General features: G+C 44.0%; 2 protein-coding genes across 13 annotated transcripts in view; one reads left to right on the forward strand and one right to left on the reverse strand.

Annotated features, from left to right (window-relative positions):
• CFH (complement factor H) overlaps nucleotides 1-16,239 on the forward strand; it is a 463,465-nt gene that overhangs the window by 414,874 nt on the left and 32,352 nt on the right. For all 10 annotated transcript variants that reach the window (XM_030205903.1, XM_030205897.1, XM_030205902.1 and 7 more), the window contains one exon: nucleotides 2,417-2,599. In XM_030205903.1, the coding sequence (XP_030061763.1) occupies nucleotides 2,417-2,599 (183 nt within the window). The remainder of the gene's footprint in view (nucleotides 1-2,416; nucleotides 2,600-16,239) is intronic.
• The window catches only part of LOC115471930 (cilia- and flagella-associated protein 251-like), a 95,248-nt gene that overhangs the window by 43,113 nt on the left and 35,896 nt on the right, over nucleotides 1-16,239 (reverse strand). The gene's annotated exons all lie outside the window — the stretch shown is intronic.

Here is a 16,239-nt window from a genome sequence, read left to right on the forward strand (position 1 = left end):
GGACCTGGCTGGCATCGGATGCAAGGCATCATGCTGGCCTTTCCCTTCATATTTGCTCTGTGCAAGCCAGGCTGGAGTGTCAGTGCTGGGTTTTTGCAGGAACAGCTGGGAGTCTGGCTGGTGCAGTGTTTTTTCAAGCTGTGCCTGTCTCCCTTCAGGACCCGGCTGGCCTTTCTCTTTGTCTTTGCTGTCTGCAAACCCTCTGCAAGCCAGGCTGGAGTCCCGTGGAGATCGCGTTTCCTGGCGTGTCAGTGCTCCGCCCTCGTCGTCATCACGTTGTAACGCGAGGGCGGGGCAAACAGTCATGGTGGAAAAAGACAAATTCCGATCTACACCACCATGCAAGAGGAAGTTGCAGCTTCATTTAGAACGTTGGGGTTGCGAATTATGTCCGGAAGGGGCGTGGCTGAGAGCGGGTCTATGAGTGACAGTGAGTGGTGCATGAGTGAGAGTGAGTGTTGCTGACAGCCTAGCCTTCAGTGTTTCCCTCCCACAGAGTCAGCTTCAGAATGTTGCAGGTGAGAATTATTTATATAGATGTTTAGATGTTTTATTCATTTTGTTTTATCTTGTAAATTAACTATATGATGTAAGCCGTATTGAGCCTGCTGACAAGTGGGAATGCGTAGGTTATAAATGTTACAATACAATACAATACATGTAGTTTTACTAAAAGCAAAGTGGATTAAATTGTAGAGCAATAAAGTTGTTGGGATAAAACTGTTAACGTTCATTGTAGTTGCGGTAATTTTACTTTTTACTCAAAAAGTATTATATTAGGCAATCACTTTTTAAAATTTCACTTAAGTAAATATTTTAATGTGTTCTTGACTGTGCTTTTACTTAACTAAAAAAAATATAAATAAGAGTAGCCATACTGGGTCAGACCAATGATCCATCTTGCCCAGTATCCTGGTGCCAGCAGTGGCCAATTCAAGTACCTGACAAAATCCCAAATAGTAGCAAGATTCATGCTATTGATCCCAGGAACAAACAGTGACTTTCTCCATGTCTCTCTCAATAGCAGACTATGGACTTTGACCTAGTATTTTGAACAACACTGCCTTTGACCACCACAGCATATCCTGTTAGTGGACAGTCTACAGGTGCAACTTGGGCGAGCTGGCACTTTTCTTGTTAGCGGTAATATTCAGTTCACTAGGACAGCAAAAAGTCTGTCCTAACTATGGGGCTGATGCAGAAAGCTACCACAAGCTAAGTCACACAGATACCAGGAGGTAAACGCCCTCAAGCAATGCAGGAGGATGTGGTTCAGAGTGGGTGTATCTCCTTGCAGCATACATAGCCGCATATTGCATTCAAATGAATGCATATGATTCCATTAAGTATGCTGTGCCAATGTAGAAAACAGAAATATTGACTTTACCCTTAAAGGATATCATCTCTGGGAAAAGGTAACTACAGTCACCAGAAAAAAAATAATAAATGAGGTTTTAATAAATTCATTTTGGAGCAAACAATTTGTAATACAGCCATCCAAACTCCATTCTTTTATGTGTAAATATAAACAAGTTATAGAAGTTCAAACATGTAACTTTATCAGACTGCTTACAGACGCATGACACAACCACTCGGTCATTCTCAACATTTTAGATCCACTATTTTGATCACTTTTTCCCAGAGATGGCCACATATCACATCCTGGCCCTACCCCATGCATCCCAGAATGCACTGGGTGGGGCAAGGTGCTACTATTTTGAGAATGATGGCATCAGAGGCATGAGTAAGTGGGCATTGCTTCTGCCTATTAAGAAGTACGTGGTCTGGGGGTGCCTGAATGAGGGTTGGATGGGAGTGGGGGTGTTGTCCCTACTAGACACCAGGGACTTTTTTCTTCAAATCTGAAGGCAGGTTGGGTAGGAGTGGGGATAAGGGTGCTCTAGACACCGGGGATTGTTTTGGGAGTTAGGTCAGGCAGGCGATTGATGCAAAATCCATGCACACTATACTGATCACTTATCAGCCTGTTTTTGTGTAATATCAAATGTCGGGTCTGAATCAGGAGCTGAGGATGGTCCCTTCTTGGTTCTTTGACTAAGCTTGAGAGCCTGTAATATATTGGGTTGATGCCTCTGCCATCTTTCCCCCTTCCCCCTTTCTCCATCCCCCGGTCACAAAACCATTTGGAACCTGGCCGTATCAGAAAGATTATATTTCTCATAGAAATAATACTTTATATTAAACTAAGTTTGAGTATTGCCTTTCAAAATTATGCACCTTTGTTTCTCTCACAAAATAGGATTGCTTTACAGAGTAAGCTGGTTCTAGTTGTAAAATTTTATTTTATGTGAGACTGTCATAAAAGGATGCTTGTAGTGCAGTCAAATTTAAATATGAATCATTTTCATCTAATAACTTTGTATACACTTATTTTTTTTTACCTAATTTAATGCAGCACCCAGTAAGAGCTGCGGTCCCCCACTTGCTATTGAAAACGGAGGTATCAGTGGTACATCAATATCAGATTATGTCCATGGTTCAAGTGTGGAATATCGCTGTGCACGGTATTATAAACTCAAGGACCCAAAGCCAGTAGTGTGTAATGATGGAGAATGGTCAAATCCACCAGAATGTGTGGGTAAGTACAAAAGCAATCATATTTTTAATGCTATATTTCAACACTGCAATAAGGAAAAATAATTTCTTAAGTGAAAAATAACTATGTACATGAAAGAAAGATTCTTACAGCTGCAAATATTTTGGAGAAAGTGTTATTTAACCCTTGCTTTGCATTTTAAGCCACTCTTTATATACAGTGGGGGAAATAAGTATTTGATCCCTTGCTGATTTTGTAAGTTTGCCCACTGACAAAGACATGAGCAGCCCATAATTGAAGGGTAGGTTATCGGTAACAGTGAGAGATAGCACATCACAAATTAAATCCGGAAAATCACATTGTGGAAAGTATATGAATTTATTTGCATTCTGCAGAGGGAAATAAGTATTTAATCCCTCTGGCAAACAAGACCTAATACTTGGTGGCAAAACCCTTGTTGGCAAGCACAGCGGTCAGACGTCTTCTGTAGTTGATGATGAGGTTTGCACACATGTCAGGAGGAAGTTTGGTCCACTCCTCTTTGCAGATCATCTCTAAATCATTAAGAGTTCTGGGCTGTCGCTTGGCAACTCGCATCTTCAGCTCCCTCCATAAGTTTTCAATGGGATTAAGGTCTGGTGACTGGCTAGGCCACTCCATGACCCTAATGTGCTTCTTCCTGAGCCACTCCTTTGTTGCCTTGGCTGTATGTTTTGGGTCATTGTCGTGCTGGAAGACCCAGCCACGACCCATTTTTAAGGCCCTGGCGGAGGGAAGGAGGTTGTCACTCAGAATTGTACGGTACATGGCCCCATCCATTCTCCCATTGATGCGGTGAAGTAGTCCTGTGCCCTTAGCAGAGAAACACCCCCAAAACATAACATTTCCACCTCCATGCTTGACAGTGGGGACGGTGTTCTTTGGGTCATAGGCAGCATTTCTCTTCCTCCAAACACGGCGAGTTGAGTTCATGCCAAAGAGCTCAATTTTTGTCTCATCTGACCACAGCACCTTCTCCCAATCACTCTCGGCATCATCCAGGTGTTCACTGGCAAACTTCAGACGGGCCGTCACATGTGTTACCAATGGTTTTCGTGGTGACAGTGGTCCCAGCTGCCTTGAGATCATTGACAAGTTCCCCCCTTGTAGTTGTAGGCTGATTTCTAACCTTCCTCATGATCAAAGATACCCCACGAGGTGAGATTTTGCGTGGAGCCCCAGATCTTTGTCGATTGACAGTCATTTTGTACTTCTTCCATTTTCTTACTATGGCACCAACAGTTGTCTCCTTCTCGCCCAGCGTCTTACTGATGGTTTTGTAGCCCATTCCAGCCTTGTGCAGGTGTATGATCTTGTCCCTGACATCCTTAGACAGCTCCTTGCTCTTGGCCATTTTGTAGAGGTTAGAGTCTGACTGATTCACTGAGTCTGTGGACAGGTGTCTTTCATACAGGTGACCATTGCCGACAGCTGTCTGTCATGCAGGTAACGAGTTGATTTGGAGCATCTACCTGGTCTGTAGGGGCCAGATCTCTTACTGGTTGGTGGGGGATCAAATACTTATTTCCCTCTGCAGAATGCAAATAAATTCATATACTTTCCACAATGTGATTTTCCGGATTTAATTTGTGATGTGCTATCTCTCACTGTTACCAATAACCTACCCTTCAATTATGGGCTGCTCATGTCTTTGTCAGTGGGCAAACTTACAAAATCAGCAAGGGATCAAATACTTATTTCCACCACTGTAAGTTCACACTTGTAGAGGTCGTTCAGGCACAGAAGTTCTGAGACTAGATGTAGATAGAATGTGGACACAAGGATTGGGTCAGGTAGAAAGAAATGAGGAGATCAGAAATTGGGTGGAAAAGGGAGATAAGATATTCTGTGTTTCCATGTTTGGGGTGGGAGTGGGGGAGGCTATGAGATGGGCTGAAGCCTCAGAAAGTTAGCATTTCCAACTGTCACAATACATTTTTATAGAAGTAGCTCCAACAGCTGCAGTATACATCCACTGATTCACTGTACATTATTAAAGAATTGCACCTTTCTAACAGCATTTCTCCCTGTCTGCCCCTTCCTCCTCCCCCCCGCCCCACCCCAGCTCCAGCAGCACCTCTCCATGTCTCTTCCTTCCTCTCCCATCCCTCAGGTTCAGCATCACCTCTCTCTATGCATTCCTTCCTCCCTTGAGTCCAGCAGCATCTCTCCCTGTCCCTTCTTTCCTCCTGTACCCCCTCCCCAATCAAGTACCTGCCTCTCCCCATTCCTTCCCCCTCTGCACGGTCCATTCTCCTAAATTGCCTCAATTGCTGCCAGTAGCAAAACTACAGGGATTAAAATACGCTACTTTTTGACCTCAGGGCCTTCCCTATGATACACCCAGCTCATGCAGAAACAGGAAGGTGAATCAAAGGGGGCAGGGTGCATCACAGGGAAGGCCTGAAGCAGCCTGTGTTAATCGCTGCAGTGTTGTTACTGGCAGTGAATGAGGAAAGTTATGAGAATGGACTGCGGAGAGGGGGATGGGAGAGGAAACATGCTAGCACCTGGACTGGTCTTGTCACCAACAGCCTGAAACAGTGGTTAGAGTGAAGGCGGAGGAACGGAATACAGTTGTTGAAGAGAGAGAAGAGCCTAAGGTCCTGAGGTAGCCGTGGTGGACTGTTTATTTTTATTTTTTATTACATTTGTACCCCGCACTTTCCCACTCATGGCAGGCTCAATGCGGCTTACATGGGGCAATGGAGGGTTAAGTGACTTGCCCAGAGTCACAAGGAGCTACCTGTGCCTGAAGTGGGAATCAAACTCAGTTTCTCAGTTCCCCAGGACCAAAGTCCACCGCCCTAACCACTAGGCCACTCCGCACCTGTAGCTCTGTTGTGTACTGCTAGTTTTTAACTTGAGGAGATTTGACAGGGCAGGGGAGGCTTAGTCTCCCCAAGCCTCTTATACATGGCGCCTATGCCCTTCAATTCCCTTTCCTCTTCCCCAACACACACATACGCATTTACATACAGAGGGGTCAGAAAGAATTCCATGAGCCATGCTCCACATGTTTTCCCCTCTTGTTAATTTTTTTCTGTACTCTAGGGTGTATACTATTCAGTCCAAGTGATTTGCTGCTCTTTAGCATTATATCTTCCTGCTTCACCAACATTTGTTTCAATTCCTCCATATCTTCACCTTAAAATATCATTTCTGGCATGGGTTTCTCCCTTATATGCTCTTCACTAAAGACTAAAGCAAAGAACTCATGGTTTCTCTGCTATGATCTTGTCCTCCCTGAGTGGCTCTTTACACTTTGGTCTAATGTCCAAACAACGTCCTCACAGGCTTTCTGCGTCTAATGAAAACGTTTTTATTATGAGTGTTTACCTTCTTAATTTCCTTTTGCATCTAGCTTACCAGTGCTTATTCTGCTTCCTGTTTTCTTCATTCTTCACTTTTTAACCACACCAGGACTAAGGGCCTCTTTTACTAGTGATTCCTGTCATGGCAAATGAGGGGAAGCCCATTCAATTCCTATGGGTTTCCTCTCATTTGCTGCATGGGAATCACTAGCATGACTTTGTAAAAGAAGCCCTAAGTGTGGTCTGATTAAATTCATTATTTAATCAAACCACACTTAGGCTGATTAATCAGGCTGAGTGTGAACAGCGCATATTTAAAAAGACCCCTGAGGAAGCTGGCACAATGGTGAAATAGGCCTCGTCGGGTTAAATAAGTGCCTGCCAGCATTTTGGGGATTGAATAAAATAAGTGTTTGTCAACCTTTTCAGATATATGGACTTTGGACTTTTTATAATCACAACAACACTTTAAAGCAATGTTTCCCAATTTTTTCGAGCCAAGTCGAACGAATATCAACCAATGTTTAGTAATAAAATGTCCATTTCAAAATATCTGCTGATCAGAGGCTGGGGGGACTCGGTTGATATTTGTTACACTTGGCTTGAAGAAATTGGGAAACATTGCTTTAAAGCAGTGGCGTTCCTGGCCTGGATGACACCCCCCCCGGGTGCACGTCGCTAGGGGGGGAGTGCCGCGGCGCGCGCCTGCTCCAAGTTCGCTAAACTTCGCTTCGCTGCAGCTCCCTCTGCCCCGGAACAGGAAGTAACCTGTTCCGGGGCAGAGGGAGCTGCAGCGAACGAGCGATGAAGTTTAGCGAACTCGGAGCAGGCGCACGCCACGGCACCCCCCAGTGGCGTGCACCCTGGGCGGACCACCCCCACCGCCCTTCCCCCCCTTGGTACACCACTGCTTTAACGTGTTATTCTATAGCAGAGTGGTTAGAGCACTGGTCTTGACATCCAGAGATAGCTGGTTCTAATCCCACTGCTGCTCCCTGTGATCTTGGCCAAGTCACTTAACCCTCCATTGCCTCGGGTACAAATTTAGATTGTGAGCCCTCCAGGGACAGAGGAAATGCCCAGTGTACCTGAATGCAACTCACCTTGAGCTACTATACATAGCAAATACAGGTCAGTGAAAATGTCATACAGAACAAGACATAGTTTGCATGATCTATCACATTTCACTCCCATTTAAATTGCCTGACCCTCTGACAGGTGGTCTGTTATTCTTACAGAGTAATAATGAGCAATGATACCTACAGATGGGGCCTATTTATAAAGACAGGAGAAAATAAATTTTTCTACAAAAGTGGAGAATTTACCCAATAGACCAATCAGATTCTTTGTTATTTGGTTGGTCACTATGGGCAGCTTCTCCACTTTTGTGAAGAATGTTTTTGTTTGAATTTTTTATTTAAATCCATAAGCCCAAGGGAACTGAGGTACCTTTCCAAGCACATACCAAATGAACACTAAAAATAAATAGCACATAATAATGACACAGAAGTCCAATATGTCAGGTCTGCTGAGCCCTTCATCCTGCTTCTCTAGGGATGGAAGCCTCCCAGCCCCAAAGAAACAGCAAGAGGGTCTTGGTGGTCCCAACCTATAAGCTCTTACTGAGAGGTGATATGATGGAGCTGCTGAGCCTCTCCTGATGTTTCTCTGGGGGTGAAAGGTAATATTTTTGAACCTCTTGTTTCTGCTCTGGGAGTGATATGTTGGGGCCACTGAGCCCTTCTAGCTATATCTCTGGGGGGTGGGTTCCTCTCTGCTTCAGAGAAACAGCACGAGGGGCTTGACAGAGGAAAGTATAAACCAGAGACTGAGACCAACATGATTAGAAGAATGACCAGTCAACAAGTAGAAAAAGTAATTTTATTTTCTTTGTTGTAATTAGAATACACCAGCTTTTGGAATGTATATCTGCCAGAGCTGGTTTTGGATATGAACAAGAGATATAACAAATCATGCTGACTGTGCTAATTAACAAATTGTCTAAGCACAGAATGCTAAAATAGATAACAGGCCACACTGAGTTTAAGTGTCTGTTCTTGCATTCCTTGTATATTCTGAGGACAGTTAGTTTAACTTCCAACCTATATAAACAGCAAGAGGGTCTTGGCAGCCCCAAATATATTACCTCTTAACTCCAGAGCAAAGAGGCGCTTTACAGCTCCATCATATCACCTCTCAGTGGGAGGTTATAGCTTGGGGCTGCCAATCCCCTCTTGCTGAGGGTGGGAGGATCCTCCCAAATACACAGAAAGAAGGACTCAGCAGCCCCAGTATATCAACTCCTACCCTCAAAGAACATAGTAACATAGTAGATGACGGCAGAAAAAGACCTGCATGGTCCATCCAGTCTGCCCAACAAGATAAACTCATATGTGTATATTACCTTGATTTGTACCTGCCTTTTTCAGGGCACAGACCGTACAAGTCTGCCCAGCAGTATTTCCCGCCTCCCAACCACCAGTCCCGCCTCCCATCACCAGCTCTGGCACAGACCGTATAAGTCTGCCCTCCATTATCCTCGCCTCCCAACCACCAACCCCTCTTCCCCCACCTGCTCTGCCACCCAATTTCGGCTAAGCTTCTGAGGATCCATTCCTACTGCACAGGATTCCTTTATGTATATCCCACGCATGTTTGAATTCCGTTACCGTTTTCATCTCCACCACCTCCCGTGGGAGGGCATTCCAAGCATCCACCACCCTCTCCGTGAAAAAATACTTCCTGACATCTTTCCTGAGTCTGCCCCCCTTCAATCTCATTTCATGTCCTCTCGTTCTACCACCTTCCCATCTCCGGACAAGATTTGTTTGCGGATTAATACCTTTCAAATATTTGAACGTCTGTATCATATCACCCCTGTTCCTCCTTTCCTCCAGGGTATACAAGTTCAGGTCAGCAAGTCTCTGCTCAAACGTCTTGGAATGCAAATCCCATACCATTCTCGTAGCTTTTCTTTGCACCGCTTCCATTTTTTTAACATCCTTCGCAAGGTACGGCCTCCAAAACTGAACACAATACTCCAGGTGGGGCCTCACCAACAACTTGTACAGGGGCATCAACACTTCCTTTCTTCTGCTGATCACACCTCTCTCTATACAGCCTAGCAACCTTCTCGCTACGGCCACCGCCTTGTCACACTGTTTCGTCACCTTCAGATCCTCGGATACTATCACCCCAAGATCCCCCTCCCCCTCAGTACCTATCAGACTCTCACCGCCTAACACATAAGTCTCTCGTGGGTTTCTACTCCCTAAATGCATCACTTTGCATTTCTTCACATTGAATTTTAATTGCCAAACCTTAGACCATTCTTCTAGCTTCCTCAGATCCTTTTTCATGCTTTCCACTCCCTCCCGGGTGTCCACTCTGTTGCAAATCTTAGTATCATCCGCAAATAGGCAACCTTTACCTTCTAACCCTTCGGCAATGTCACTCACAAATATATTGAACAGAATCAGCCCCAGCACCGATCCCTGAGGCACTCCATTACTCACCTTTCCCTCCTCCGAGCGAACTCTATTTATAAACTAAACAGACCATCTTAAAATCAACTCCTGTAGCAATAGGCAGCCAATGAAGATCTCTGAGCAAAGGTGTCACATGCTCATATTTCTTACCGCCAAAAAACAAGAGGAGTTTGGAATCTCCATTCAACTCTCTAACGGCATCTGCTATCCCACTCATGCTTCCTTCTGTCTGCCCCATCATACATTCTCTGTTGTGTTCTCTTGTTTCACAGACTTCCTTCACGCCACATCCTTACTTTGTACTCTCCCCATTCCTGCATCTTTTTACAGATGCATACCCATTCCCCTCTCTTTTCAATCCTGCCCCTTTTTCTCTCCTTTTCCCATATTGCCCCTGCCCTTTCTCTAAAATCTCCCCTCTGTACCTCATCCCTTCCTCTCTCCTTCACCATTACTTTTCTCTTTCTGTACCCATTCATCCCAACCCCACAGTAAAGCTTTTTTTTTTTTCTTACCCAGCGTTGAGGTTGCAAATTCTGGACTGAGGAACTGGAGCAAGGCTGAAGCCATAGTAACATAGTAGATGATGGCGGATAAAAACCTTATATAGTCCATCCAATCTACCCAGCAAAATAAACTCATTACACATGGTATGTGATACTTCATGTATGCCTGACCTTGATTTGTCCTTAGAAATCAAGGGAGGATAAACCACTGACTTCCACGATCAGGGCACAGACCGTAGAAGTCTGCCCAGCATTGGCCTTATTCTCCACGTACTGATGCTGCATCTGTCCAGCTGTGATCAGGGCGTGGACCGTAGAAGTCTGCCCAGCACTAGCTTTGCTTCCCAGTTACCGGTGTTTCCACCCATTCTACGCTAGACTTCTGTGGATCCATTCCTTCTAATCAGGATTCCTTTGTGTTTATCCCATGCATTTTTGAATTCCATTACCATTTTCATCTCTACCACCTTCCGCGGGAGGGCATTCCAAGTATCTATCACCCTCTCCATGAAAAAATACTTCCTGACATTATTCCTGAGTCTGTCCCCCTTCAGCCTCAATTCATGTCCTCTAGTTTCCATCTCTGGAGAGACATGTGGGGTGTGTCCGTCTACCAGCAGGTGGCGATAGCACTAATTTGAACTGTGCCTTATGGGACGGAATATTTCCTGGCTATTTAGTATTCTCTATCTCCATCAGACGAGTGCGGGACACAGTGAGGGAAGGCCAGAGGCGATCCGCTACTCTCAAACAGATGCGAGGCACTGCGCTGCCAACTAGAGACTCTCCCTTTTCCAAATGCAGGGGGCCCAGTGGCAGATAGAAGGGGGCCACCCACAGAGCCGAGGGCAGGCAGGTGGAGACCGGGGACTGCATTGCCGGCGGCCCTGGGAATTCTGTTCTCCCTGCCCCCCCCCCCCCTTTCGGCGGCCCTGTCTCTTGTTCTAGTTCTATAGTTCAGTAGAGCTTAGAGGTGACCAGGCTGTTCGGTGCCAGCTTTAGGGAGCCCACCTGGTTGCTCCAGGTCCCTCTCCCACCCTTATTTTCTCTCTAGCCTATTTATTCTTCTTCACAGATTAAAAAAAAAAAAATAGACTTCAAGTTTGTTGTGGGTTACCACCCTTGTAAGGCTCTGGTAGGCTATTACAGGAGATTGAAATCTAGTTTGGGACACCGCAGCATTAATTCAGAGAGCAGGTACCTCAGTCATTTCCAGAGGCAGTAGTGAGTGTTGTTTACCTTTTTTTCTGCATTCGCGACTTGCCGTTGCTGAAGGGAGGTTTTCATGGTGTCGGATCTTGTTAAACACTGTTCATGCTGTGTTTCGCAGTGAGCAGCGTTGGGAGTGTGTTCAGACCATAGCAGCGAGGAGGCAGAAGAAGAAGAGGTACACTCTCAATAGGTGTACCATAGAGACCCTCAAGCATGTGACGTCAAGCGCATCAGGAGGGGAAGGAGCTGTAGATTGATACCTAGAAGAAACACACCATGTGGATGAGATCATGCAAGTGGGACCGTGTGTGGAGGGCCTGATTGGGAGAGCCCAGAGCGGAGACAAGTGCAGCGATCTCCAATGAAATGGCACACTGTTTGAAAGCAGTCATTGAGCTGGCCATGGAGGATGGTGAGAGCGTAGGGAAAGTGGTGTGCTCCCAGTGTGACACCTGGGGAGCTCCTGCACCATTTCAGTAGCGGTGCTATCAGTGTGGTGAGCAGTTTTATGACTGGGAGGCAGGCATATGCATTGCTCATTTTAGAACCTTCTTCATACCACCTCAAATATTGTGTCCACTGATCCTGTACCATTTTTCTGGCTTTTGAGGTATCTCTCAACTGTACAAGAGCATCAAATGTAAAAGTACCTTCAAGTGAAAAACATAAAGGTGGGTTATCTCTTGTGAAACAAATGCCATTTCCTAAGGTGTTTACATGCGTTCAGACCATAATTAGCACTCACATAAGCAGCTGGCCCCAAAAATTAGGTTTTAGACTTAACTCATGTTACATTCAGTGGGTGATGGCTATGGCAAACTGTTCCTCTGTGCCCCACACGTAAGGACACATTCCATGGCTCCTCAACCTCAGAGAACCTCCCTGATTACACAGCCTATGGAATCTATTCAGGGTTAGTTCTGGAAACTCACTTCTATTAGATTCTGCCTTCCTTCACTCCTCCAACACGGAAGAGCTCACCAGAGTTTGGATTCTGAACATACGAAGATTAAAATAGCCATACTGGGTCAGACCAGTGGTCCGTCTACTCCAGAGTCCTGTTTCCAGCAGTGGCCAATCCAGGTCAAAAGTACCTGATAGAAACCCAAATAGTAGCAACATTCCATGCTATCAATCCAGTGGCTCCCCATATTTGTCTCATTAACAGACTATGGACTTTTCCTCCAGGAACTTGTCCAAACCTTTTTTAAACCCAGATACACTAACTGCTGTTACCACATCCTCCGACAATGAGTTCCAGAGTTCAACTATTCATTGAGTGAAAAAAATATTTTCTCCTATTTGTTGTAAAAGTTTTTCCAGGTAACTTCATTGAGTGTCCCTTTGTCTTTGTACTTTTTGAAAGAGTAACAAATCGATTCACTTCTCCGCTTTCTACACCACACAGGATTTTGTAGACCTCAATCATATCTCCCCTCAGCCATCTCTTTTCCAAGTTGAAGAGCCCTAACCTCTTTAGACTTTCCTCATATGACAGGAGTCCTCTTTATCATTTTGGTCACTCTTCTGTGACCTTTTTCTAATTCTGCTATATCTTTTTTGAGATATGACAACCAGAACTGAACGCAGTACTCGAAGTGAGGTTGCACCATGGAGCCATACAGAGGCATTATAGTATTATCGGTCTTATTTGCCACCCCTTTCCTAATAATTCCTAGCATCCTGTTTGCTTTTTTGACCGCTGCCACACACTAGGCAGAAGATTTCAGCATATTGTCTAATATAAAAACCTAGATCTTTTTCTTGGATGCTGACCCCCAAGGTGAACCCTGAATTTGCAGGTTTATTTATCCCTCCATAAATTAGTATGGACCAGACACCTCCAAATAGAGGGAACAAATAAACCAAGGCTACGTAGGTATGAGAAATGCAATTGTCTTTATTACTTACCAAGGAAAGATAAGAGAGAGTAATTTCTCATGGAAGTACAGAACTGCTATACAGAAGTATTGGCTGTATCTGAGACTTCTACCCAGGCTTCCTGATACAGTCTCTTTTATACAGGTATTCTCAGAAACATATGATAATATTGTGGTTACAGGTAATTGGCTATATGGTAATAAGTTGGTTACATATGATAGGCTGTATGATAATAAGTTGGTTACATTTCTTGGAAACCTAGTCATCTTCCCGAGGAACTACATGGTTCTGTCTTTCTCCTGGACATCTGCTAACTGTCACATTGCTAAACCTTGGTGGTCAGCTATTTTGCACCTCCACCCCTTCCTCATATTGCTTGCACCAGTGTGTCTCAACAGATCATGAGTTCTTGAGCCACACTGGAGTTCAGCTCACAGTCACCCAGAATTGGGCCTTGTCAGTTTTCATGTCATATCAGAGCTTGAACCAAAGTGGATTGATAGGCCTGGATAATACCCCTAATATACAACCCTAGTATCAGGTAACTATGATTTGGATTATTCTTCCCAATGTGCATTACTGTGCAGTTGCCTACATTAAATTTCATCTGCCATTTGGATGCCCAGTCTTCCAATTTCCCTAAGGTCTTCCTGCAATTTTTCACAATCCGCATGTGTTTTAACAACCTTGAATAGCTTTGTGTCATCTGCAATTTTAATCACTCCACTTATTGTTCCAAATTCCAGATCATTTATAAATATGTTAAATAGCACTGGTCCCAGTACAAATCCCTGCAGTACTCCACTATTCACCCTCCTTCGTTGAGAGAATTGGCCATTTAAATTTTTGTGGCAGCTCATGGTACTTGTGTAGTAGAAAGTAAGTAGAAAGATTATGCATGCTGAAATCTGTTTCTTTCTTTCTCCCAAAATCAATATTCTCAGTTTTTAATAGATAAATGGATTCAATTACAGGGAACCTCAATTGTAACATCTCAGGTGTTCCCTCCTTTATCTCTCTCTCTCTCTCTCTTCAGTTATTGATCATCAGTTTCCTCTTTTAAGGGTAGTAGTACCTTTTTTACCTTCACTCCTCTATTGGCTGTCAGATTTGATAATCTTATGTCTTCTCTCCATCCTTCTGGGTCACCCTTTGATGGAACTCCAGCATGGATGTTAAAGGAGTTCATTTTTTTTGTTTGTTTATTTTTTGGAAATAATTATATTTTGACTCAGGGCTTGGTATCTGTACATTGGAAATAATTTGTTAAGCCTATTTTGAAAAAACCTGACTGAGATCCCACATCTTATTAAAAATGTTGACCCATTGCTGATCTTCCCTATTTGTCAACATTTTTGTGAGAAAGCTGTCTTATCTCAATTGCTCGATTTTGGAATTTTAACAATTCTTTTCATCCATTTCACTCAGGATTTTGTGATAAACACAGTACTCAAACCGCTTTGACTTCTATGATTAATGATATTATTATTATTATTATTATTTTGTTTCAGGATGGAAAGTATTGTTGCTTCAGCTCTATCTTAGCTCCATGTTTGATTTGATTGATCATAAGTTACTAGTTATCCGATTGCAGTAATCAAGAGTTAGTTGGAACGGCACTGAATTGGTTTCATTTTTACTTTGCTTCTAGAACCTTTATAACAGCTTTAAATTTGTCTTTCTCTGATCCTTTCCCTTTATCATATGGAGTCCCTCAGAGCTCTATCCTCTCAGCTACTTTGTTTAATCTTTTGGCTCCTTTAGCCTTTATTCAATCCTTGGGTTTTCGTGTTTATAAGTATGTAGATAATATACAAATGTGGGTGGTACATGATCAATGGGATAAGAATTTTATGACTGATTTGAGCTATAAGTTCTTTAATATTTCATTTGGATTATCAAACATAAGTCATCACATTGTGGAGAAAACAGAAGCTCTGTAGTTTTCTCGAACTCGTTCTTCCAATCCACCACGAATAGTCTTTAATTCAATCTGTGGTTTCTCACCATGTGTGTTTAGGCCTGTTGACTCCCTTTGCTGTCTCATACTCACTAATTGGGTTTCTGCCAGGTACTTGTGACCTGGATTGGCCACTGCTGGAAGCAGGATACTGGACTAGATGGACCATTGGTCTGGCCCAGAATGGCTATTTTTATGTTCTTATAAGCTGTGAACACTTGGCTCTGGCGGACCTGGGGGACAACTGTGATCAATACATCTCAATCCTGGCTTCCAGAAATAAGGTCTGTGCTTGAACCACTTCTAGCAGGGCCACTCTGAATTCCATTTGCTGAACAGGAAGGAGATGGAGCTTTTGGTAGTTTATAACAAACCCTAGTACCTCCAACATCCAAATGTTCCTTTGCAGTGATCCTTGAACCCCATCCCTCAATATGTTCTTGATCAGTCAATCATCCAAGTAGGGAAATAAGTGCAAGTGCACCTCCAGCCTGCGTAGACATACTGCGGTTATGGCGAGACACTTGGTAAAGACGGGTAGAGGCAAAGCCATATGGCATGACACTTTACTGGCAGTGATGTAACTGGGATGTGTCTGTATGTGAGTGTAAGTACCCTTTAACTCCAGAGAGCATAGCCAGTTATTTGCCTGAATCATGGGAAGCAGGGTGCCTAGGGAAATCATTCTGAACTTTTCTCTGACCAGATACTTGTTCAGTGCCCTTAGATATAGGATTGGACGAAACCATCCTGTCTTTTAGGCATGAGGAAGTACTTGGAATAGAATTCCCTTCCATTCTTCTCTTGGGTGGCACAGGCTTGACTGTGTGGGCCTGTAGAATAGATGAAAGTTCCTCTGCAAGCACAGCCTTATGCTGAGAGCTTAATTTTGATGCTCATGGCGGGCATGAGGTTATCGCTAGTTTAAGGTATAACCCCCTGGACTATTTGAAGAACCCACTTGTCAGAGGTTATAAGATACCATTTTGCATGATAAAAATTCAGCCTTCCTATTACTGGTAATCCATCCGGTACTGTTACTGTGCTCTCATGGAGCCAGGTCTGGATCATGGCCCTTTGGACTGCTGGGAATCGTGGGCTGGAGGAGTATACTTATGCCTTTGAAAGTATTAGGGCCTTCTGTGGGCACTACCCAAAAAAGCTCCAAGAGGTGGAGGTCACAGAAGAAGTGGGCTGAGAGAGGGACATTATGATATCAGTCCTTTTCTTGATAACGTCGACCACCTCTTCCAGTTTGTCCTCCAACAGATTGTCACCTCAC

Source organism: Microcaecilia unicolor, chromosome 6 (genome assembly GCF_901765095.1).
Source record: "Microcaecilia unicolor chromosome 6, aMicUni1.1, whole genome shotgun sequence".
Lineage (NCBI taxonomy): Eukaryota > Metazoa > Chordata > Amphibia > Gymnophiona > Siphonopidae > Microcaecilia > Microcaecilia unicolor.